The sequence below is a fragment of the Plecotus auritus genome (assembly GCF_963455305.1).
Source record: "Plecotus auritus genome assembly, chromosome: 9".
Lineage (NCBI taxonomy): Eukaryota > Metazoa > Chordata > Mammalia > Chiroptera > Vespertilionidae > Plecotus > Plecotus auritus.
The window spans coordinates 93629453-93656038 of record NC_137783.1 but is presented as its reverse complement, the minus strand read 5'-3'; the positions used below and the strand labels follow the sequence as shown (position 1 = coordinate 93656038).

Here is a 26586-nt window from a genome sequence, read left to right as displayed (position 1 = left end):
GGAATATACTACCTGTTCATATGTGCCTGGTGTTTATGTATCCAATAGCTAACACTTATTGGGTAGCTAGTCAACATAAAAGGACTTATGGCATATTTGTAGTGGACTCCAAGATGAACAAAACAAACCATGTCAAGTGAGGAAGACAGACCAGTAAGCTAATAATAATAATAATAGACAGAATGAAATGAGTGCCCCAGGAGAGATATCAGGGGAGGTATATCTGGGCTCAGAGGAAGAAGTAGGTAATATTCTACTGAGAGGAAAGAGGAAACTGTTTTAAAGAAGAACTGACATTTGAACGGAGCTAGGATCCCAGTAAGTAAGACAGGACCCTGCAAGGGGCAGCAGGAGCAGAGGGCGAGGCCCATCCAGGGAATGCCACGGACAGCACTGCCACTGGTGAGAGGAGCTGTGGAATGGTTTGTGACCAACGTGCTGGGAAAAATAACTTTCAGCCACATCACAGAGGGTCTTGAATGCCCAACCAAAAAACTGGCTGTTTTGGAATAGGAGAGGGAATTGATCTGACCTGTGTTTGAGAACTGGCTGGTGCAAGGAAGCCATGGGAGGAACTGCTTTATGAGTCAGGCTGGCATGGTCCACATAATGCCTGCTCATTTTATTTAAGCATAATAATACTTCGTGAGTCATACTTGACACCATTTATTCAGGTCCTGATGCTTAACTATTAAATTCTAAATAACAACCACAAAATCTCCAGGGGGTGCTGACACCCAGCACCAGTACAGCTGTTCCAGTGGTTAAAATACCTACCTACCTCCATGTTGGTTGCTAATAGCCACTTCTCTGAGCTCCTCAAATATTTCTCCACCGGAACCCTCCCCACCAACCACGGGCCCTTGCACAGTCCAGCTAGCAGGGTTCACCTGGCATAGTAGGGCTCCTTCAAGTCCTCTTTGTGCTATAACCAGCCTCTGTCGGGAGTGTTTGTTTTCCTCTAAAAGATGGGGCAAAAAGATGTTGAGTAACAGGAAGCAGAGAGACTGCCTGCCCCTTCTGGATCTACAGGTTATTGACATGATTGACTATCAGAGAACTCAGACCCTGGCCCATTCTCTGTGCTTTCTCTGGAGACAGCAGAAACCCAGAGACATAGCTGGTGAGGTCGAAGGAGCTGTGGAGCTTCTCCATGTAGCCAAAAGGAGGAACCCCCGGTGCCAGAGGTTTCACAGTGACATTAATTAATTTGAAGGTCCTGCCATTGGTTTGTTGTTGCATCCAAAAATCAGAACTTTTTCCCTGATGCTTTAAATCGTATTTGTTCTATTTTTCAAAATTATGAGACACTTGAGCCCAATATCATTGGTCCTTCCTCTATTGGGATTCTTTATAGAATAGATCCTCTGCTTTTCAGAGAATTTAGACAATTTTTGAAAAGGCAGGCTATTTCTTTTCACAGGCCAGTTAAAAACTTCGTCGCCGCTGGACCGGGAGAGGGTCCCTGCATACAACCTGATCGCCAGGGCCACAGATGGGGGTGGCAGGTTCTGCCAATCTGACATCCACTTGATCCTGGAAGACGTGAACGATAACCCCCCTGTGTTTTCTTCTGACCACTACCACGCCTGTGTCTATGAGAACACGGCCACAAAGGCTCTGTTGACCAGAGTTCAAGCCGTGGATCCTGACATTGGTAAGTCAGTCGCACCAATGGGATGTCTCCCTGTCCAGGGATTCAACACATTTTCAGGTGCTTTCTTTCCAATAGTCTCATCAGCCCACTCTGGTTCCTTACCAAGAACGTGTGCACTGAACCACATTTCAGCTCTTCCGATACTGTGAGTTCTTTACCTTTTAACCAAGAATTTTGAATTTTTTTTTCTTTTAATCTTTAGAATAAAAGTAACAGCTTCCTTACTTGCTCGTTCCTCCTGAACGTATTTAAAATGCTGTATTGTGTGGCAGGGAGAATTCATTTCCATCTCTGTAAAAAATTGCATCCCATGCTTCAGCTGAGACATGACAATCTCAATTTATGCTAGTGCCCCATAGTGCAAAGACCAATTACAAAATGTGCTGCCTGTCCAGTGCAGACGGTTTTAAACGGCCATTTTCCAGAACATTTTGGTCACATACAAACTGACATTTCCAGGCAGGCTGAGGGTGGGTAAAATAAGAAGAAATTAGAATGAAAGTTGCTAATAAAGTTTATGTTCAAAACCACTTTACATAATGAGATGGTGAGTTAGAAAAGACTGGAGTTAATTGCCAGGTAGTCCTTCTGAGAATGAATAGGTTACTGAGGTGACTGCATGATGGAATATAAATACTAGAGGGCATATAGACAGCCTCTTGGTTAGCATTTTAATAGCTGTAAATCAGAGGAATGATGGGGTGTGTCTGCTGTGCTAAACAGGCCTTTATGTAATTCAGTGTCTTATTGCTTAATTCTGAATTGAAAGAAAAATTACTGGACTAATGGAAAAGTAAATACAGAATAATTAGTTGAAAACAGATGTAAAGTCCAGGGTCTTTGCATATGTCCCCTTAGAGAAATTAGTGGCTACTCTTTAAATTATTGCTCTTACCTCATCAGCATAATTTTCTAGGCTGAGAACCAATCCTTTAAAATCCTCATATTATAAAGCTTGATAAAAAATGATAAATAGGAAAAGACTCTTATTGACTTATAATTATGCAATACCTACAAATGCTTTTTTTTTAAATGAAGATTAGAAAGCATTATCTGTACTCTCATTAGCAGATTTTTTTTGGGGGGGAAGAGGACAGAAATCATTCAAATGAATCTTTTCATTATTTCAATTTGACTTTGACAATGTGTAATTGGGCCATAGATGAAATTTTAAGGTTTAATACATTTGAATTAAAATTCCAATTGTAGGAAATTGGAATTTTTCTACTCCTTTTCTTCATGAAGGAATTGGGGGTGCTGCGCTCGCTCTACTAGAGATTGAGACAGGAGTCTGATTAGTGCACGTGATGTTTCAGACAGAAGGGTGGGGCAATGTTACTGACTCACCATGTGGTACAGTGAAGAATAAGTGATTAGCCCCGCCGCTTCTTACTTCTGCTGAGTCGGCTGTCCTTGTTGGGAATCAGAGAAGAAAGGATGGCTAGACTCTGGGCCTTAAGCAGGGCAGAGATGATAAAGTCTTTAAAGGACCAAAACCAGAACAATGACCTTATCAACACCTCCCTCTGCTCATTTGCACTAAATGTCAAACAGACGTAGAAGTTTTGAGTGCTGCTGACACCAATATATAAATTGCATTCACCGGGCCATGGTATAAACCTCAGGAAAACTCTAGCTTAGGATCATGGCTCATTTTTTAGTTTTTGTAGAACTTATTAAGCTTTTGAAAATAAAAGAACTAAGCTATCTGGAGAAGAACAAATTAACACATCCAAAAAAACACAAACTGAGCACCTCTTCTGTCCTGGGCACCATGCTGAGGAAACCTGTGTGAAGGTTTGGGTCAGAAGCCAGTAGCGGTAGCATGATTCTGAGCTGTAATCAAACCGACAGTCTCCAGAATTTCACTGGTGGCTTATGCCATTTTCAGCAATGGCCAGAGAAGAACTCATACTTTGTTGGGAACATTTCTACTTTTTTTGTAAGGAACCACAGAGGAGCAGGAGCTGCGTACTGAGGCTACCAGGTTGTGAAGTGGGCAATTCATCTAAGGGTCAAAATGAACCTCTGGCCTGAAGCTAATTTTGCACAGGAATCATTAGGCTGAATCCAGCCCTCGCTTATATTTAGTATGGCTTGTATACAGTGTTCAAAAAGTTTGAATTAGTTGTTAATAAAAGTCAGGAAATTTTTACATGAAAACTTTAGTTTCTGGCATTTTATAAAAACAGCAACAGCACTCAGAAGCCTCAGCAATTCCAGGTGTACAGCCCCACAGCGGGAGGAGCCAAATCAAAGCTGCCTCCTTCATCTGGCAGTTCTCAGCCTCCCTACACCCACCCACTTCACCTGCTTATGTTATTGCTGATCTCAGAGGCCTATTCTCTAAAGTGACAAAGAAATATCTGGCTTTTAAAAAAACTTTTCATTTTGAAATAATTATAGGTTCATAGGGAATTGCAAAAAAAAAAAAAAAATGTACAGCACTTTCCCCCAATGATAACATCCTGCATAACTACAGTAAACTATCAGATGTGTGTGTGTGTGTTTCTATGTAGCTTTGTCACCTGTGCAGCTTTGTGTAACCAGCACCACATTCATCCACCACAGGGCTCTAGCTTAGGATACCAGATCGTGGCTCTTCTTTTTTTTTTTTTTTTTTTTTTAGTTTTTGTAGAACTTATTAAGCTTTTAAATATAAAAGTACTAAGCTATCTGGAGAAGAACAAATTAACCCCTTCATAGCCACACCCACCTCCTCCCTGCACTTCCTTTCTAGACCCTGGCAATTGCTTGTCTCCATATCCATGATTTTGTTATTTCAAAGATTGTATTTAAATGGAATCATAGAGTTTGCAACCTTCTGAGATTGGCTTTTTTTTTTTCCATTCAGCATCAGGCTTGAGATCCATCCAGGCTATTCAGTTGGTTTTGATTCTCATAAAGAACATTGGCTGCACTTGTGTAAATGACAGGGCTGTTTGGTCATGAAACTTCTTTTGTTAAGCATATTCCTTTACCTGAAAGTAACTGCCTAGGTCAGGAATAAAATAAAACCAGAGGTGGACAAGATAATTTCAATATTCAGTTTAGGAGTTCTAAGAAATAGCATGGCAATTGTCTAGATTTTAGCATTAAGTTCTTAGTTTTCCTATAAAATGGAAATATCTTCAATCCCATGAACTGATGGCATGATACAACCTAGCATTTATAAAACTCAATCTTTTCCGTAAAGATTAGGAGACGTTTGTTCTTTGGGTTAATATCTTACAATTTAGTCTACCAGGTTCCAATTTTTGAGGGTTTTTTACTCTAGCAAATTCTATATAATAAAAGCCTAATATGCTAAGTGTCCAGTCATCTGGTGACCAGTCAACTGTTCAACCAATCAAAGCATAATATGCTAATGATATGCTAAGGCCACTCAACTGCTCACTATGACATGCACTGACCACCATGGGGCAGACAGTCAACTGGTCAACCAGTTGCTATGACGGGCACTGACCACCAGGGGGCAGATGCTCCAACCAGTAGGTTAGCTTGCTGCTGGGGTCCAGCTGATTGGGACTGAGTGAGATGGGTCAGACATGCCCTGGAGCCCTCCTGCAGTCCCTCCCCAGCCCAATAGTGCACCGGTGGGGTCCCTCAGCCTGGCCTGCACCCTCTCAACAATACGGGACCCCTTGGGGGATGTCAGAGAGCCAGTTTCAGCCTGATCCCACAAACCACTCCCCTCGAGAGGGTGCCAGATGCAGGGCTCATGGCTGGCGAGCACTGCTGTGGCAGCATGAGCCTCTCCCAATCGGGACTGATTGAGTGCAAGCCCGCGACAGACACAGTGAGACCGGGATGAGCGGGAGCAGCAGGTAGGAGCTGAAGACAGCATTGGACTGCGGGTTTCTGCCAGATCCCCACAGGCCACCCAAAGAGACCCCACCCATGCACAAATTTGTGCACCGGGCTCCTAGTGGAATATAAAGCAATAAAGTTCAGAGCTAAAGTCTGTGACCATTTTAGGCAAAATGACATGAAGATAAAATGCAAACTTGCACTGGAATATATGCTATAGACCATGTTTTATTGAGAGTCCAATTTCCAGATATTTGACAATAAGACATGGTTCTCCTCTTATGGATGAGAGACATAAAGCAAAGAAATGTTCCAATGAGCAACTCACTCCTTTCCTGTAAAATGTTTCCTTCAAGGCACAGAACTACTTTCAGGGGCTTCAGAGGAACTTAGAGGCTCATAACACACATTACAGCTATTTTCCATTCAATTTAACAGATATTTAATGAGTAACTAGGTAGTAGGTGCCACAGAAGGAGCTGCAAGATTTGCACAGATGAGGAACAAGCAGCGACAGGCCTCCGGTAATACGCAGTAGAAAAGGGCATGAGTCAGGAATACACATACATTACTAAAAGGCAGAGCTCCCAGGATTTCAATAAGAAGGCATTCAGAAAGACTAAGTCATAAAGCTGAGAATGGTGGACCCAACTAAGTGGAAAGTATCATGTTGTACAGGATGAAAGAGGTAAATGAGGTGAGAAAAAAGTCTGGGGACTGAGGATGGTGCTTCATGAAGGGAATCATGTACTTAAAACAAGGTTGAAAAGAAACCGCTCTGGCCCATGTGGCTCAGTTGGTTGGGCGTCATCCTGTGCATTAAAAGGTTGCTGGTTCAATTTCCAGTGAGGGCACATGCCCTGGTTGTAGGTGCGATCCCCATTGGGGATGCATGCAGGAGGCAGCCAATTGATGTTTCTCTCTCTCCCTCTCCCTTCTTCTCTTTCTAAAAATCAATAAAAATATTTAATGAAAGAAAAGAAAAGACATCATCAACTCTAGGTTTTAGAAATGTGAATCTGATAGAAGCCTCTAAAATGCAGGTAAGAAAAGCTTGTAGGAGGGGGTTGAGGAAGACCACAAGGGCCAAAATTAGAGTAGTGGCTTTGGGATTTAAAAGGAGGAGCAAAATGTTCTCTCTATCTGAGTCATGGGGAGGTAAAGTACAGCATAGGAAAAGCAAAAGGAATATAGTCAATAATCTATACTAATAAAAGGGTAATATGCAAATTGTTTGGGACGCCCTCACACAACAACTGAACAGCAAGCTGCGTAGGGCGAGCAGGCCGGCAGGGGGGGCAGTTGGCGTCAACCAGGCCGGCAGAGGGGGGTAATTGGGGGCGACCAGGCCAGCAGGGGGGGGCAGTTAGGGGTGACCAGGCTGGCAGAGGGGGGCAGTGAGGGGCGACCAGTCTGGCAGAGGGGGACAGTTGGGGGTGACCAGGCAGGCAGAGGGGGGGAGTTGGGTGCGACCAGGTGGGCAGGGGAGGCAGTGAGGGTCAACCAGGCCGACGAGGGAGGCAGTTAGGGGCGTCCAGGCTGGCAGGGGGCAACCAGGCCGTCAGCAGGGGGTAGTTAGGGGTGACCAGGCTAGCAGGGGGGGCAGTGAGGGGCGATCAGGCAGACAGGCAGGTGAGCAGTTAGGAGCCAGCAGTCCTGGATTGTGAGAAGGATGTCTGACTGGCAGTCAGACATCCCCCAAGGGGTCCTGGATTGGAGAGGGTGCAGGCTGGGCTGAGGGAAGTTTCCCCCCGCCTGTGCACAATTTCGTGTACCATGCCTTTAGTATTCTAATAACTATGTATCATGTCAGATGGGCATGAAATTTATCAGGATAATCACTTAGTAAGATATATAATGTCTAATCATTGGGGTATACATCTGGAACTAATATAATACTGATGTCAACTATAATTGAAAATAAAAATAAATTTTTTAAAAAAGACACAATGAGATATTTTAGATGTGAACTCTCTAAGTTGTGGAAAGATAGGCTAGGCAAGATGTCAAGCATGGGCACAAGCTGAAGGTGCTGTATGAACAGAAACAGAATAGGTGGCCTGAAGTAGGACTTGGTGTAGAGAGAAAGAGGAAAAATTGGAGGTAATAAGAAATTAAAGAATACAGTCCTTCAGAAAAAAATGTTAGGATAAGTTTGCAACTTATGACAAACTAGAGAGGTCTTGCCCCCAAGGGGTTTACAGTCATAGCACAAATGAACGTTCAAGGAATAAGGTAATAAATGTTATAATAATAGAGTTGCATTGGCAAAAGTAGGAATTTTCTAAGGATTAATCAGCACATATAAAATGTTAGTACAGGTTCCTTTGGGAACATTGATATGTGAGCAATGAATTTTCAACTGGGGCAACTTAGGAAGGGTCTACTAAGTGTCCCTTTGTAGCATATCAGTTGGGTATTAAAGGATGGGGCTTGAATTTGGATGGGCAAGAACAAGGGAAAAATCCAGTAGTGAGAGAGAGAAAGGGGGTGGGGAGAGAGAGAGAATGAGGACTGTATCAGCCAAGTTGGCTTGGCCACACTGGGATAATTTTTTTTTTAAGTCTCAGGGGCTTAGCACAGCAAAAGTTCAATTCTTTCCCATGTGAAGTACAGGTGACATGGAGATCTGGTCTCTATCTTGTCAACACCACATTCTTGACCTTTGGTTCCCAAGGTCACCACTGCAGGGGAAGAGAGGGAAGGATACACGCCAGCTCTTAGCAGCTTCAGCCAGGGGAGAGGCCCACGTCACCCTGTCACTGTCCATTGCCCAGAATGAATCTGAGTGAGGTAGGAAAGGTAGGGGCAGCCGTGGGATATCTGGTGAGCATTTGTTTCGGCCAGGAAGCAGGAAGGGACACTGCCTCAGCAGGTCCCAAAGATGCAGGAGAGGGTGACATTGCGACTCTGTTAGCCTCAGCAACACAGAGAGAACACTTGACCTTAGAAATGAAAAAGAGAGAAGCAGAAAGATACTCAGAAGATGAAAAGGGGAGAGGCTGAGGATAACCCAATGGGAGGCACACATCTGCCCTGAGATATCTGCATATGGTGAGAGGTTCTGTCATCTCAGGAGACTAATGTGGCAGCAACTGGGCTGGGCCCTCTGAGGAGAATGCAGAGAGTTTGTTTCCGGGGAAAGTGAGAAGGAGTCACCAAGAAATGAGGGAGTGAAATGCCAACCACAAGGCAAGATTGTTGCTTAGTAAAATTTTAAGTGATAATAATGATGTGGCTAATAAGGTTAACGTTTTCAGCTTCTAGGACATACCACACATGTGCCAAGTACTGCATATATGTTATTTCCACCTCTCACAACAACCCTGCAAGCTGCCATACATTTTTGTTGTTCTATTTAACATATGAATAAACTCTGAGGGGTTAACATGGCCTGAGCTACTAGCTAATTAGTGGCAGGGCTAAGGGAGGTTTGGTTAACAGATGTACAGCTACTACTTATGTTTCAGTCAAGGACAACAGTCCTCAAAAAGTATTCCCTGGATCAACAGTATGAGTATCACCTGGAAGCTTGTTGGAAAGGTGAACTCTGAATAAGAGACTCTAGACAAGTGGTTCTCAATGGATGACTGGTGCCCTATGCTATGTGCAAGCCATGTGGAATCACCTAGAGGACTTGTTAAAGTGGGGATTCCTAGAACTCACCCCAGATTCTGATTCAATGGGTCTTGGAGGAGACCGGACCATTTACATTTGAGAGTAATTCCCAGAGAATATTAATGCTGCATTCCCAGGCCCAGGCCTTGAGGGGTCCTTGCTTAGGAACACTTAATCATTTTGTGCCAGGAATACTTTGACAATTTGGGGACAACTACAGATTGCTTCTCAGAATGATATTTTACAATGCATAAAATAAAATACAAAAGGTTAAAAATGAAATAGGTGTGTTCAAATATTTTTAAAGTTGTTATGTGGTAATATGAATTTCTGCTTTACTATATTAAATATGAGACCTATCACAGTAGGTCTAATAACTTCCATAGTTTGGAGTAGTGGTAAGTAGAGGTATGTACAACAACTATAAAATAATATGAAAATAGATATCATTTCTATTGGTTACAAAATCACAGGAACTGCTCATACTACACTGATCTGTTGCCTACATTTATAATTGAATTGGATGCTAAATCAAGTCAAAGGTTAATGAAAATAAATATGTAAATTTTCCCCTTATGTGATAGGCAACCTCTAAAGATGCCTCCAATGACCCCCACCTCTTGGTAGTCACAGATCTCTACTTGAGACTTACTGACTCAATTCTGATTAATAGAATATGGCAAATGATATCACTGCTCACAAAAAGACTGTGGCTTCCATCTTGGACTCTCTGTATTAATCTGCTCAGGCTGTCATAACAAAATACCATAAACTGAGTGGCTTAAACAACAGAAATTAATTTTCTCACAGTTCTGGAATCTGGATGTCCAAGTTCAGGGTGCCAGCATAGTCAGGTTCTGGTAAGATCAAGTTCCTGGCTTGCAGGTGGCCACCTTCTCTCTGTGTGCTCAAATAGTCTTTCCTAGTGTGTGCACATGGAGAGAGAAAAGTCCTCTCTGTTTTTGTCTTCTTATAAGGCCACCAATCTTATTGGATTAGGGCCCCACCCATATGACCTTATTTAACCTCAATTATCTCCTAAAAACCCTGTCTCCAAATATAGTCACATTGGGGGTTAGGGTTTTAACATATGATTTGGAGGAGGGGATACAGTTTGATGCATAGCTCTCTCTCTCTCTCTCTCTCTCTCTCTCTCTCTCTCTCTCTCGTCATCCACCTGGGGGAAAAAGAGCTAAGCTTTTATGAGGCAGCCCTGTAAGTGGCCCCACATGATGAGGGACCAAGGCCTGTGAACAACTACATGAGTGAGCATGAAAGTAGACTACATCCACCTCCATTTGAGCCTTCAGGGGAAACTTCAGCCCTGCCCAACAGCTTGACTGAAACTTCATAACAAACCTTGAGCCACAGACAGCCATCTAAACCATGCCTGGATTCCTGCCCCACAGAAACCATAAGATACTAAATATTTGTTGTTTTATGCTGTGATATTCTGGGGTAGTTTGGCATGGAGCAAAGGCCAGTGAATACACTAATGCAAGGCACAGGCTGTGATTGATCTTGGCCTGCACCTCCCAGGAAGCCCCAGAGCCAGTCCACCCCATATACAGCTTCAGACCACACCTAACCACCACCCGACTATCTCCATGAGCAACACACTCAAGGGGCAGACTCATCAGGGTACCAGAAGCCCATGAAACAAGTTGCCTGATTCATGGTGCCTCCCTCTGAACAGCAGATCCTCCACAGTGGTCTCAGCCAGTCCTTGAAGTTGATCCACCTAGGGGTAAATCTCTTCCATTGATTGCCAATAGCAATCAAGAAGAGTGCACATAGTCCACAAGGTGGCACACCTAGAGAGCCCAGGTTGGGTGAATGGGGTGGCTGTGCCACTGGGCCCTGTAGGGCACCTACTACATAAGGCCACTCTACCAAGACTGGGAGACATAGAAGCTCCACCCTAATACATAGAAACAAACACACAGAGTTGGCCAAAATCAGGAGACGAGGAAACATGGTCCACATGAAAGAACAGAACAAATCTCCAGAAAATGAACTAAACAGCCCTAGCCAGTTTTGCTCAATGGATAGAGCGTCAGCCTGCAGACTGAAGGGTCCCAGCTTGGATTCCAGTCAAGGGCACATGCCTGAGTTGCGGGCTCCATCCCCAGGAGGGGGCGTGCAAGAGGCAGCTGCCGATCAATGATTCTCTGTCATCATTAATGTTTCTATCTCTCCCTCTCCCTTCCTCTCTGAAATCAATAAAAATATATTTTTTAAAAAAAGAACTAGCCCAGCTGGGTGTAGCTCAGCAGTTGAGCATCAACCCAGGAACCAAGAGGTCACTGGTTTGATTCCCGGTCAGGGCATATGCCCAGGTTGTGAGCTCGATCCCCAGTGGGAGGGCATGCAGGAGGCAGCCAATCAATGATGCTCTCTCATCATTGATGTTTCTATCTCTCTCTCCCTCTCCCCTCCTCTCTGAAATCAATAAAAATATATTTTTTAAAAAAAAGAACTAAACAAAATGGAGACAATCTACTAGATGTAGAATTCAAAACACTGATTCTAAGGATACTCAACAGACTTAGGGAAAGAGTAGATAACTTATTGAGAACTTCAACAAAGAGATAGAAAACATAAAAATGGAAATAGTAAACAAAAAAGAATCAGTGGTAAATGAAGAACATAGTAACAGAAATGAAAAATGCATTACAGGGAATCAACAGTAGGTAGGTAAAGCAGAGGATCAAATCAGCAATTTGGAAGATAAAAAAGCATACAACTCCAAATCAGAATAGCAAAAAGGAAAAACAGTCCAAAAAATGTGAATAGTGTAAGGAGCCTCTGGGACAACTTCAAGCATACCATCACTCACATTATGGGGGTGCTGGAAGGAGAAGAGAGAGAGCAATGAATTGAAAACCTATTTGAAAAATTATTGATGGAAAACTTCCCTGGTGAAAGAAATAGACATACATGTCTAGGAAGCATAGAGAGTTCCAAACAAGATGAACTAACACTTTGTGGGTTTCCAGCCATGTGAGGGATTGGGGGATTTAGTGAAAAAGGTGAGGGGATTAAGAAATACTAAATTGGTAGTTTCAGAATAGTCACAGGGATGTCAAGTACAGCATAGAAAATATAGTCAATAAACCTATCTAACAAAAGGGTAATATGCAAATTAACCATCACTCCATCACAAAGATGGCGGTGCCCATAGCCACAAGATGGTGGCGCCCAGTCCTCTCAGCCCTGCCGGAGTCCCCCAGTCCCGGGGGGAGCAGCCGCTGAGAGTGGGCAGCATGAGCAGCCTGGCAGAATGTTTGCTTCATCGCAGCAGCGATGAAGCAAGCGTTCCATGACCAGCCGCGGATGGGCCTCTTGGCCACGGAAAGCCTCTGGGCAGTGGGCGCTGAGCAGCCAGGCCCCACAGAGAGCTACTAGTGCACGGATTCGTGTGCAGGGCTAATAGTATTGTAATAAATATGTATGTTGCCAGGTGGGTACTCGATTTATCAGGGTGATCACTTCATAAGTTATATACATGTCTAATCACTGTGCTGTGCACCTGAAACTAATATAATATTGTTCATCAACTGTAATAAAAAATAAAACATTATTTTAAAAATACTTCTTTTTTCAAATTTTATTTTTCAATTACAGTTGACATTTGATATTATTATATATTAGTTTCAGGTGTACAGCATAGTGGTTAGATAATTATATAATTTACAGTGATTCCCCAGATAATTAAAGTACCCATCTGGCACCATACATAGTTATTACAATACTGTTGCCTGTATTCTCTATGCTGAACTTTACATCCCTGTGACTGCTTTGTAACTGCCAATCTGTACTTCTTAATCCCCTCACCTTTTTCACCCAGTCCCCCCACACCCTCTCACCTCTGGCAACCATCAGTTTGTTCTTTATCTGAAGAGGAAACTGAGGCCCAGGGACAAAGAAATTTACCCAAGATGACTTCGTCAGTGGCAGGACTGGACACACTCAGTCCAGTACTCTCTCCTATATTCTAGTAATTTTACCAGAAAATGTTTCACAAAGGACTCAATTCTGAATTCAGCCCATCTACTCTTAAATATCATATATTCTGTATCTTGCCTAACACCTTAGAAAATGTTACCTCTAAGCTGCATAGGTCAGTAATTTTTTTCTTCCCAAAGCTCTGTTATTCTCTGAAATATTAAATCTTTGAAGACAGTTGAGGGACTATTAAAATGTCTATAAAAATTAAATCATCCCCTTAAAGATGGAGAGATATGGGCCACTCTCTCAAGCACATTGAGGTCAAAGACCTTTGTCTGTTGTAGATATCAAAAAAAAATATCATCTTACATTTGAAGCCTTTCTACAGAGAGCCCCAAACACTTACCACATGTAATCTTACTGTGGCAAGAATAGATCTTGATACTCCCATCGGCAGATGGAAAAACAGAGGTTCAAAAAGTTTAAGTGGTTCTTCGAAGGCATGTTAAATGGAGAGTGGTCCTAAGTAAAGGGCTCTGGGGTCCTCTAAGCCCCTTCTGGAATGCTTTACCTCCCACCAGCATCAGGACACCTTCTGCAGTGCATGCAGCTAAAAGGCGGGGCCATGACACCTCATCACCTCTGTGTCACACTGCCTGTCATTTTGGGAAGCTACCTCATACAGTGGCTTTGGGATGAGTCCTGGTTAAATATCCCAGTTCCATACCTTACTATCTGTCTGACCTTAAATAAGTTCCCAACCCTTCTGAAGTCTACTCCTCTTCTCTGGGAAAATGGAGATATTAATTTTTCTTTTTTTTTCCCACCAGACCATGAGCTCCTGGGAAGCTGGGACACCAGCCAGATAACCTGTGTCACCAGCACTGGCACCAGTTACCCAGTACATGTCTGTTGAACTGCCAAGTTGTTGGGGGAACTGAGTTAGACAGTCCACCTAAATCCCCTAAGGTCCTGTCTAGCACATGTGTTCCAGGGGCTTTCACACCCATGACCTGGGGTCCTTCTTGCAGGAATCCCCAGAAGTTGAGAGTTTTTTTCTCCAGTTCCACTGGAGATAATGTGGAAAGTCTTCTGTCACTCGCAGTTTAATTTGGGAATACAAAGTGACACCCTCCCCATGCACAAGAAAACAAGATCCCTTCGGTTGATTAGGGTCCTACCACTTTATCCCAAATTTCCAGAATCCAACAGCAGATAAAATAATGCACCCAAACCAGGCAAATGGATTATCAGCCCTGGCTATGCATCAGCAGCCCCTTGGAAGCTTTTAAAGTAAAGAGTCAAAAATAAACCAACAGACAAGGGATCCATCTCCAAAATCTGATTCAGAAAGTCTAGGGTAGGGCTCTACATATATATTTTTTCTACTTGACTGTGATGCCTTGCCTGGTTTAGGAATCTTTGCATTTGACACATATATGTTATTATTTCTCTTAAAAATCCAGTGTCTTCCAAGCAGGAAGTAAAAAAAATAAAATAAAATAAAACACTAGTCAAATGAAATAGCTAATTCCTTTCAGAAAAGGACATCTTAGTGAAACATTTTAGCAGTCAATCTTGGGCAGGAATTCTCATGGGAATGGAACAGTTGGTCCATTCCCATGAGCTCACCCATTCACACTGGCCTCATCCATACATGCCACTGGTTGGTAGTGCCTCTGAGCTGCTCAACTGGATCAATCCTGATCCAACATGCAGCAACGCTAATAATGGATTTAAGGGAGTGCTAGGGTGTCTGGGGGAATTTCCACCTCCCCCTGGGCATTTTGTGCAGAATTCAAGGATCCACCACCTTTGGCTCCCTGCCTTTCCAGGGTGTGACGAGGTTCAGTGGAGTGTGCTTATCAGCTTTGCTGCAGGATATACGCTCTCACTTCAACCTGTGAAGCCTCCTTGACAAGCACAATTATATTGTCCATCATCTGCTGGGAGCTCTTTGAATAACTTCCCACATATTAAAAACCGGTTCCCACCCACATACCCTCTCCAACTTGCTCCCTCCAATCTTCATTCTCTCTCTGCAAATGTACCCATTATTGTATGCCCAGGTTTTAGATTACTAGTAGCTATAATGGTTTGTAACAGCGCTGATCATTTGCTGGTGGCTCTGAAAATAGACAGCTTCAGCTCCTGCCATTGCAAACTTCTAATTTAGCAATACTGGCTGAACCCTTGACCCTTCTCTGAGTACACCTTGCAGTTACATCATTTTCACCCTCACATGTGTTCCTATCACCTGAAATGCTCATTCTGTTTGTCTCTTTTCCACTCCAGCACTCCTGACAGCTCCTGTCTTTCTTTTATGATTCAGTTCAGTTCTTCTCTTCTCTGGGAAACTTCCCTTGGCCACCCCTCTCCAAAAATCACCTATATACATGTTTGTCTCCTGAGAAATGAGAGCCATTTGAGGATCGAAGAGTGACCCATCCTTCTTTGCATCCCCAATATCTGCCGTGCGACAAAGCCCTGCGAATCTTTACTGAATGGATGAATGAATGAATCAATACAATGATCATACTAAGTTAAAACCATGCAGGAAACATTTTGAATATTATTGTTAGGTAGCAGTGCAGCGTAGAAGTTCTGTGCATCAATAAAGATGGAGTTTTGAGCACTTAGTTGATGAATTAATTTACTTACACTTAACTCTCCCGGGCCTAGCAAAGTAGAAAGAATTTATACCCAGATGGACTGTCTTTGAGAAATTACAGGAGGTGGTCTCGCTCAGCAATGAGGCCAGCTTTGTGGGTATACAGAGCGCCTTGCTTAGAAGGGCCCCTGCTCGGTTCATTGCTTGGATGAACTCCTTAACATCTTTCACACATTTTTCTGTTTCATGGGACCTCAAAGCGTGTCGCCGATCCTACCCAGCAGAGCTGGTGCCAGCCCATCTGGCAAGTCGCCAGGAGGTTTATGGTATAGTCAGTATCTCCCCTGACTCTCTGACTGGTGCTGCCTTCTGTCTTTTTTTTTTTTTCTTTTGACCATTTAAAGACGCAAGGGACTGCAGACCCCAGAGTTGGTATTTTGCCCATGGGAAAGTGCCAGGGTTAGTCATCACCCAGTGAAAAACTTTTAAAAGGCACTTAAAACAGAAATAGAGAGTCTATTTAAAAGTCATTTCTAACTTGAGAAGTAACTGCAATTCCAGGGACGTCCTCCTGGCAACTTACCGTTTTATTTCATGGCATCTGCAGGCATATTTTAAAGACAGAAATGAGCAGTCACTTTGAGTTCTTCCACTGTAATAGGATTTTACTTGCCTCCCACAGACAATGAAAGGAGAATTTTAGGCCAGCCTAAAAATTCTCTGGCTTGCTTTTAGTTAAAAAACTGTCCAAAAAGTGTATCCCTTGAGATAACTTTATAATGAGACTTTTAACAAAAATGATTTTCTAAGTAAAGCTACTGTCTTTCTGAGCACAAACTAAAATGAGGAATGTAAATACCCAGAAAAAGAATGCTTACACAATATATAAGTATCTTTTTCTACAACTATTCCAGTTGGTATGTGTGGTAAGCATTAAATTAGTCTAGAAGTACCTTGAAATTTAGACTTCTCTCCAAAAATGATATTAAAGAGTTATTTTCCATGTATGTGATGTTTGTAATAGTTATTTTACTTATTACAAACATGATCTGTGTCCACTGTATAAAATCTGGAAGGACAAGCAAAAAGGAAAAACAAGTCTGTTGTAACCACTGTTGGTAAGAAGTACCTTCTGCCTTTTTTACTTTACAAAAAGTGGCTCATAAACTAGATATTATTTTGTAACCTGCTTGCAACATACAGGGGTGAACAAAAGTAGGTTTATACTTGTTTGTAATAAATAACACAGTACTTAATAAATAATAATAGAAGAGTAAACTCACATACTCACAACTATAAACCTCCTTTTGCCCTCCTTTTATTTCAGTGTCATTATATGTTCTTTTATACTTTCATATGATGAGGTAAAGGTATTCTGTGATATGTGTGTATTAGATTTTATTGAACCAGTCCTCATTCTTGGAAAATTGGGTAGTTTCCAGGTGTGTGTGTTTTTTTGTTTTTGTTTTTGTTTTCATAAATGCAGACATCTATTTAACAAAAGCTTATGATATAGCTGTGAAGGTTTTTATGTACATTTTTAATACTAAATATTCCTGGTTTCTCTGTGTTGCACCCTTTTGAGTTTCTTCAGTTCTTTAACCGTGCATTTGCAGTGGTCATGCATGCACATGCCTATCACCTCTATTCAGTGCATCGCCATGCTAGTACACCTGCTTCGGCCCCCTGGTTGTTTCTTCTGCAGTTCAGCATGCTTTTCTTTCTTCCTGTGTGCAAGGCTCTGAGCTTAGTACAGGGTACAAAGACAATAAGACACAGTCCCTCTGCCCAAAAGGTACCTTAATCGAATAGGAGAGAAGACATAAATATAACTAATGATCATGCAAAAATAATGGTAAGGGACCAAAGAAAAGGCAGTAACTGGGGAATTAAGGAAACTGTGCCAGAGGAGACCTTGCAAATACGTAGGGTTTTGACAAAGGAAGGAGGGGAAGCGAACCTTCTGAGCAGAAGGAAGAGCACGGGCCAAGGCCTGAGGAGTAAATGTGGGTCTTCAGGAGCACAGGGAGTAGACAGTTCATGATGAAAGTGGAGCAGAAGGTGACTCCAAAAGAGTGGGCTGGGACCAGGCTCAAGACCTGAAAGCCATTTTCACAAGTTTTTACTTGTGACTGTAAGAAGTGAGAAGTCAGGAACCATCTTGAGCAGCTGAGCAAGACTGGATCCAGTTTTAGGACTTAACTCTGGTTAAGATTGGCCAGGAGAGGGTAGAGTCTGAAGTAGCTTGTAGTCGGGAGTCTTGCAGCAGTCTAGGTGAGAGGGGACGGGAGCCTTACCTGGCTGTGGAACCTGCCTCAAGACAGGTGGTAGATTCGGATTCAATTGGGAGCGGGGAGCTGGGAAGACATGCAGGAAGCTATTAATGTAAGTAATCCCTTGTCACATTGCTGAGCTACTAGGGTTAGGGATGATGTCTTTGGGCTCCACTTCCCCTCAATGCAGTGTCTCATCCTATTAAATGGAAGAGTCAAAGGCAGTGTTTCCTGTGAGGAAGACAGAACCCTTGCACTTCTCAAAAGTAACTACTGTCTTTTAAGGATAAGGCAAAGGAATGCAGTGACATATTCAAGAACCAAAGCCTTGTTTATCATTTTTCTTCTTAAAGATAATCCTTATAGTTTAACTAAGAGCATGCCTTAATCACTATGCCTGGGTCATAAAAGCTATGAAATCTAAATAGACTTGTGAGATTTTAAGCGCTTATGAATAGGCATTCATGAAGGCAAGAGAAAACCTTGGTTCAAAAACAAGCTATTAGGTTGCCTGGGGCATGGAATCAGGGGACTGGCTGCAATGGTACATGAAGAACTTTAAGGATTAAAATGTTCTATATCTCAACGAGGGATGTGGGTTCTTGGGGGTAGGCGTGTAGAATTCATGAGCTGCACACTTAAAACATGTTCATGTTGTTGTATGTAAATTATGACCCCTCAGTGAAGTTCATATAAAAATGATTAGAACCAACATTTAAAGTGTTACTGGAGCCAGTTTATTGCTATTGTTTCAAATTACTTCTTTCCCAGATATATACAGGGTGTCCTCAAAAAAGAATACACACTTTGTCTGTAGATTCTATTACATATTGAAAATGAAATGTATTTTAGTAAACACTGCCTTTATCATTAGTCAAAGTGTGCATACACCCTGTATTCCATATATATTTAAACCTTTTTCTAAAATCCAGTTTATAGCAATTTTGTATGGCCCACATTTTGTGTGTGCTGCATATAGGCCAGACCTGTGCAGTCACAGGAGGGTATAGCAATGAGTGTCACAGACAGGGCCCTGCCCTGACAGAGTCAAAGCAGCTGCCAACATAAGACCTCAAAGTAAGCTCTTGTTGGGTTTCTTAATTTAGGGAGCTTGATCTTTGGAGGAGGGGAGAAAACCTTTTTAAAAGATCAAGTTGAAAAAAATCTCAATGCACTTGCTGTGTTGCCCACTCCTGCCATTTGGTTTTGGTGCTGACTTTAACACCTTTAAAATCTCAAACATAAGGCGGAGTTATTCTGACACTGGATTAGATCCTTGGGGATGATCCTCACCGTGGGTGTTATTTCTCCTTGGGGTGTAAGAGCCTTGCTATGAGCTGTATGTGTGAACTCTGAACATTTAACTGAGTGGTATGAATCTGCTGTGTGGAGTTTCTTTCTATTCATAAAATCCAGTAGCGCATCATGATCAAGGGGTCTATGGACTTGTTCTTTGCCGATATGGCCCACCTTTGCCCAGGTCTAGCAACTTAATGGGCGGTTGGGGGAGAAGGGTAGTCCTTTGGAAATAAAAACCAGTGTCATTAGTTTAACTTGGAAATGAATCATAGTGCTGGAAGATCCTCTTAGACATCACCTGACCTCGGTTCTGTCGTTTTAAAAATGAAGAGATCTGAGACCCAGTGAAGTGAAGTGACTTGTCCAGGTTTACTTGCGTAGTTTCGGCAGATCATGGGCTAGCAGCAAGGTCTCCTGTCTTCCAGGATTAGACCACATTGAGAGTTCCATGTCCAAAACGCCCATCTTCCCATTTGGCCAAGTTGAGAGGAACTTCACCTCCATTTAGAAATCTTTCAAGGGAAGGCATATACAAGCCCATGGCAATCCACCCCAGGATTTCACAGCCTTCCCTGCTGGGAATTTTTATGTGCTATTTTTGTCCTCCAGCCTCACTCTACAGAACGCCACTACCTATTACTTCCTTTGAGCAAATAGGGATTTTAATCATTCTCCTTTTACTTGATGTTAATCCTCTGAAGGCCTGCTGCATTTGCCACAGCTAACGTGCAGAAACTTCACTTGCAATGAAAGTCATACTTCTCTTGGTAGCCTGGCATTTCAGCATTTTAAGAAGCTAAGTAGCTCTGTCCTCATTAAATTAGGCCCAAATTGGAGAACAGAATTACATACTTAAAAACACAGGCACAAAATGATGGATTAATGTTATACCTCAATGTAACACATTGTGACAAGTGGTAAGAGCATTGGACCAATTAGCGAGCGAGTCTTCTGCTCGGGTTCATCTTCTCTGCTGGGTATGTAGCAAAGGGATAGTGATTTGAAGGATGGCATTTATCAAACGCCCTTGGATAGGAAGTTTCTGCTTTAGTGACATGACCTGCATTCGTTTAACAATGACAGCACCCTATTGCCTGGAAACACAGCCCAGAAAGTGCTACACCAAAAGTACAGCCTCCAAATTGGCATTTACACATCTGACTTTATTTCTAGAAATCATTAAAAGCCATCACAATTGTGTCTCAATTGGAGTTAATATGTTTAAAAAATATATATCCTGCTCTTTCCTTGTGAGCCACCAAATCATAAGTGATGCCATTTAGCAGGTTCATTGGTTTGGGATCCCCCCACTCCTCCCACCTTTTGAGGTCTTGCTTCCATATCGGTCTGATTGGTAACAGAAAGGAGAGGTAACCAATAAATCTCCCAGTTCCTCCTGGTGTGAATGCCCAAGATACTGTCAAAAGGAAAACGTATGGGGAGGTGGGGGGAGTTTAGGTCAGCAACTTGGGGGGAGGGGATGGTTTTTCTGCGTGGTAAAGCAGAAAAATCCTGTCATCGAGTTTAAATGAACAGGATCTGCTCGGAGGGGAGTCATGGTCTTTGTGCGGCTGATTAATGTCAGCCTTGTAAGCACAGTGCCCCAGCAACAGGGCTGGCCCGCTGAGCAGACACGGGAGAACACAGCATCTCCTGCTTGGGCATCTGAGCAGAGTCCGGTGCCTCTGAATGGGGCTGGATGAGAAAGCTGAAGACTGGGAACATGGGATATATTTTTGAGATTTCAGCTATCTGTCCCAGTGAAGGGGACATAGGCAGCCATTTAAAAGAGCACCTTCCCTTCAGGCCTTGCTGCCACAGGGAGCAGCACCGTGCAAATCCAGACCCTGTCTCTCCCAACTCAGCTGCTCCCAGCACAGGTAATCCAAAAGGACCTGCTTCCTAAATGATCTTCAGGCCTGAAGAGGAAGTGTGTCCAAGAGCAGAATTTACATCCTTAAAGGGATTGAGCAGGGAGCATTGGGAAAACAGGACTTTGGCCCTGGTGCTTACCTAAAAATGCTAGTGGCACCAGGCAAATCCATCAGCCTTGGTTTATGCATCAGTGGAGTGCACTTTATAGTTGTCAGCAAATGCTCAGAGGAAAGCCCCTGCGTGAATCTCCTGCCCCATCTTATTGTTGGGAAAACCAGTCTTCCATGAGTTGGGGGTGCAAGTCAAATCCACAGGGAATGTGTGTGATTTAAAAACCTGAAAACTATGTGATGCATTTATGTCCATTGCTCATATGTTTCCATAAATTCATTCTTGAGACTTTGAGGGCTGTCCTGTGACCATCCAACTAGTCAAGGCAGCTTCTGGGGCAGGCGATCTGCTCTGACACCCAGGCAGTGTTCCTGTTTTTCAGGTGCAAGCTTGCTCACCTCCACATCCCTAGGAATTTATGCTGAAAAAGTAAATCTTCCAGACACTCTAAAAATAGCCCAAAACCATCCTGAAAACCTCTGCTCTCGGGCCTGATTTCTAGAGGCAGCAAGAGAAGAGGAAAGCCTTTTTTTTTTTTTTAATCTCACCACCAATAAAATCAGAGGTTGGTGTTTATATTATACGGTGGTTGTTGTGAGAAATAAATTAAAGTAAATGACGAAACTTTAGAAAAAATGGACTCTCTGGAATGGAACCAAGAACAAGCTCTTAGTGTTGACCTTTTGGTTAAAGCCACATAATGCAATTTATGTCATCCCCTCTAGATATATTATTTTATTGGTTTGCTGGGAATTTTGGCTTAAGGGAAATTGTACAGTGGAGGAGTTCCTGCCAAATGTCTGTCCCCGTAGTGAGGTGTTACCATAGAAAACAACACAGGCTTCGGCCCTCTAAGTGCTTCTATTCTGCAAGTCCCTAATTCACAAAAGACACTTTCAGATGTCATAACGGAAGTCATGACTGCTGACTGTCCTCATTAGGAGCACTTAGGAACAAAGTGGTGCTTTTTCAGCCTACACAGCTTTTAAAATTTTATTCTTATAAATTTAACAACTGGTGAATTTAGGTTTATAAACCTTTTTGCAGTGCTGAGATCCTCGGATGAAAACAGTTAAACCGGTTTTCAGAACCAGAAGTCAACCCAATCATCAGTCACTAACTTGCTGGTTGTTGATGGATATTTCCTGGTTGATATGTTTCAACTTTCGTATATCTATAATAATAAAAGGGTAATATGCTAATTAGACTGGACGTCATTCTGGACATCCTTCCGGACGAAGCCCGGACTGGAGGGAAGCCTGGGTCCTGGGTGCCAGAGGGAAGCCAGTGCCCGCAGCCGGGGCAAGGAAGGCCTCCCCTTGCACGAATTTCATGCATCAGGCCTCTAGTATTAAGATAAAATTGTATTTTGGCAACTAAGTGCATTTATTTAAATCATAGAGCTGGAGGTCACCCTCTGACTAGATCTCCCCCCTTCTTCAATGGGGTGCCCCGGGATCACTGGCCATTAGGTTTCTTTTACATTCCCTTATGACCTCACCCGTTCTCCTGGCTCAGTGGGCCATCTGAATGCTGAGGACCCTCCAAGCGCCAGCTTGAACCTGTCTATCTCCAGCCCCCTGCACTAACTTCCTACTTGAATCTCTACTTAAATATGAAATGCCCATCCCAAATTTATTTGTCCAAAATGCGGTTCCGGATCCATCCAAATCCTCACCCTCTTTCATCCTCTCCATCCCAGCTGATGGTAACTCCCTCCTTTCACTTGCTCAGGCCAAAACCTAAGAGTCATCCTGGAATCTTCTTTTTCTCCCGCATTCCATAGCTTGCCAGTGCCACAATCAGAAAACAGTCATATCTCACTGTTAAGGGAGAGGAGGGTGCCTCATCTTCCCCTGTTGCTTATGGGTGTGGGCTTCTTGGGCTACCGCTGGAACAAGCATTTCCAGGGGCCCCACAGGAGAATGCTACATAGTAGAAAGTTTTATTTCTGTGGAATTACACCCCTGAGTTTCCAAAGTCCCATTTCCCTTAGTTTAGACATAGAAGAAATGTAGCTGGGGTTTCAGCAGAACTAAAATCAGAGCCAGTGTCCTGAGTTTCCTTTCCATTTCTGTGTAGTCCAGTTATTGCATCGGGCTAGCTTAGCTTGTGTTTCCCGCTGCAGCCCATTAGTCCATTATGTGGGGGTCCTCATGGCTGAGGGCCACAGGGGCCAATGCAAGAGAGTGGGCGCAAAAGAGCCCCACAAGCCAAGAGTCCAGCGCAACAATTAAATGAATTCCTTTGGGGGAATATGTATTCCCAAATGTCCACGCCCTTACAGTGGCCACGCCCATTTTGACCAATCATCTCTGTCCCCAGGTGTGATTGACAGGAAAGTACCTTCCCTATGTCACCCCTCCTTTACTGGGCATGTGTCTATCTTCCCTTTATTGGATCCTTCCCCCAGTGTCTTTTTGTGTGTGTATGTGTGTGTGTGTGTGTGTTATTGTTGTTTTTTGTTTCTCTCTTTTTTTAATTTTATTTTATTGTTTCAGGTATTACAAATAGTAGTACACATGTCTCCCTTTTTTTTCCCCATTGACCTTCTCCCCGGCCTCCCCTACTCCCCGGCACTTGCCCTCACCCCTCCACCCCAGTGTCTTGCATCTGTTGGTTGTGCTTATTTGCATGCATACAAGTCCTTCGGTTGATCTCTCACCCCCCTTCAACCCTCCCCTACCTTCCCGCTGTAGTTTGATAGTCTGTTCGATGCTTCTTTGCCTCTATCTATTTTTATTCAACAGTTTATAATGCTGGGAACATGCTTATAGTGTCTGGCCTTCCCTTTCTTCCTTTCCTGTTATGAATAACTAGTTAATTACAACACTGTCTTCACCACCTACATGTTCAGAGTAGATCTGGAACCAGACCCCTTCTCACTTCTCATCCCTTTCACCACCACCTTGTTCAAGCTGCCATAGCACACACCTGTATTCCTGTGGGAGCCTCCAGCTGGTCTCCCTGCTTCCTCTCTTAACTGCTCTTCAATCATGAGTGAACCTGTTAAAATCTAAGTCACATCACATGACTCCCCCAGCCCTCCAATGGCTTCCCACCTGACCACCCCACCCACAGTATCTGCTCCCTGATCTCATCTTCATTTCTCTCTTCTTGGCTCCAGTCACACTGTCTTCTCCTCGGTGCTCCCAAACACCCAGATGGGCTTCTGCCTCAGGACCTCTACACTGCCTGTTCCTCTGCCTGAAGTGTTCTTCTGCAGACAGCTGCACTGCTCACTTCCTCCTCTCCTAGTGGGTTTTTACTCAAATGTCAAGGCCTTCCCTGACCACCATGTTTAAAATTACCACCCTTCCCTCCATCTCCCAAATACTCTCTCCCCCCAGCACTCCTATGCCCCCTTATGGCTTTATTTTTCTCCCTTTTTACTCCCAAAAATGCCATTTATTTTTATTCTTTGTTGTCAATCTCTTATTTACTCCCACTGGGATGTAAAAATTTCCACAGCAAATGTTTGGCTTTTGCCCATTTCTAGAATCGCTGACATCTAGAATAAATAGTGCCTGGTAGATTCTAGGTAAACATTTATTGAAGTGATTAATTCATTAATTTTGTATTTCTCTTTCTATGGCACTAGAATAAACAGTGCCTGATAGGCTCTAGGAAAACATTTGTTGAAGTGATTAATTAATTGATTAGTACTTCTCTTTCTGTGGCATATCTTTTCACACATGTATTTATTGGCATCTTAGATATTTTCCTTCAACATATGAGGAATATCCAACTATTTCTGATATTTGTTGCCAGTATTTATTTCTTTACTATTTAATTTACTTACATATATATTTACAAACTGAAGTTGACATCTTTGTAGGAGCAAATCTGTGGGTTTCTATTCTATAGTTGCTGTTTTTCTTTGTGTGGTCCTTCAGAGTCAGCACAGCCACAATATTCTCACGCCCAGCATCAGGCTGCATTTTCTTGCACTCACACTCTTGCATCTCCCACAGGCATCAACAGGAAGGTCGTGTACGCCCTGGCCGACTCAGCTGGTGGGTTCTTCTCCATTGACGAGTCGTCAGGCATCATCATCCTGGAGCAGCCGCTGGACCGAGAGCAGCAGCCCTCCTACAACATCAGCGTGCAGGCCACTGACCAGAGCCCTGGGCGGGCCCTGTCCTCTCTCGCCACCGTCACCATCACCGTTCTGGACATCAACGACAACCCCCCTGTGTTTGAAAGGAGGGACTACCTGGTGACAGTGCCTGAAGACACCTCCCCTGGCACCCAAGTCCTTACCGTTTTTGCCACCAGCAAAGATATCGGCACAAATGCTGAGATTACGTATCTCATTCGGTCCGGAAATGAACAAGGGAAATTTAGGATCAACCCAAGGACAGGTGGGTAAACAGCAGCCTATTTAGCATTCAAGGCTTCATTCTGTCCTGCTTCCACTCCGACCCCCTAACCACTTTTCTTGGTGGGCTCTTTCTCCTGCCACTTCCCTGGCAGCAGAAATAAGACTTCTCATAGCAGGGCCTGCTGGCTGATCCCAGAGTGCCCTCTGGCATCCTGCTTCTAAGGATGCCCTCCTCATTTGGAAGCCCCTGCTGTGGGCTCTCTTGGCAGATACTTGACCCCCAGGCTGTCTCCAGGATTTCCCACAGGAAGGTTGGGAGCAGTGATGTGCTTCCTAGCTGGGGAGAGGACGTATTCTTTGCACAGCAAGCACAGGTTTTGTTTATTTCTCTCTCTTTGCTGTTTGTTTCTTGGTTCTCTAACTTGCATCGTGAGTTTTGGAACTGCTCCTGGAGATTAGCATCTACTCACCACCATCCACACTCAGGCTGCCACTCTCTCAGCGGTCACCTGCCAAGGCAGACATTGATAAGTGACCTGCAGTTCCTCCCACCCGCACCCCAGGCAGCTGGAACTGGGACCATATCTGAATCCTGTTCACAACATTGTCATTTCTCACCACACACTTTGAAACCCTGGGGAAGATATGGCATCATCTAGGGCAGCGGTCGCCAACCTTTCGGACCTCATGAACCACCAGTGCTCCAGGAACCACCGGTTGGCGACCACGGATCTAGGGAAAAGGTGCCCAGGAAGAAACAAGAGAAACCCCCAGAGCTTTTGCATCAGAGAGTTAAAACTATTAGGGGTAATTTGGGAAAATAAAGGTGGTAATTTACAATATAAGTTTAGATGTTTTTTGAAGAGTAAACATATTCATCCTTGTATTTTCATACAGTGTTTGTATTAATATTTTCAAAGTAGTCCCATTTTGCAAATAAGAAAGGTGAGTCTTACACTTCCCAGCCACTAGACATAATTCCCTCATTGCTCAAGGACTATGCACTTGTTGAGCAAGTTAGCAAAGGAAGTCCATTTGCATAGTCCAGTAAATATAA

The 26586-nt window shown here is 43.3% G+C and overlaps 1 protein-coding gene across 3 annotated transcripts in view; it reads left to right on the top strand.

Annotated features, from left to right (window-relative positions):
* FAT3 (FAT atypical cadherin 3) overlaps positions 1-26586 on the top strand; it is a gene marked incomplete at its 5' end in the record, with an annotated part of 523102 nt that overhangs the window by 437850 nt on the left and 58666 nt on the right. For all 3 annotated transcript variants that reach the window (XM_080642977.1, XM_080642978.1, XM_080642976.1), the window contains 2 exons: positions 1429-1657; positions 25180-25569. In XM_080642977.1, the coding sequence (XP_080499103.1) occupies positions 1429-1657; positions 25180-25569 (619 nt within the window). The remainder of the gene's footprint in view (positions 1-1428; positions 1658-25179; positions 25570-26586) is intronic.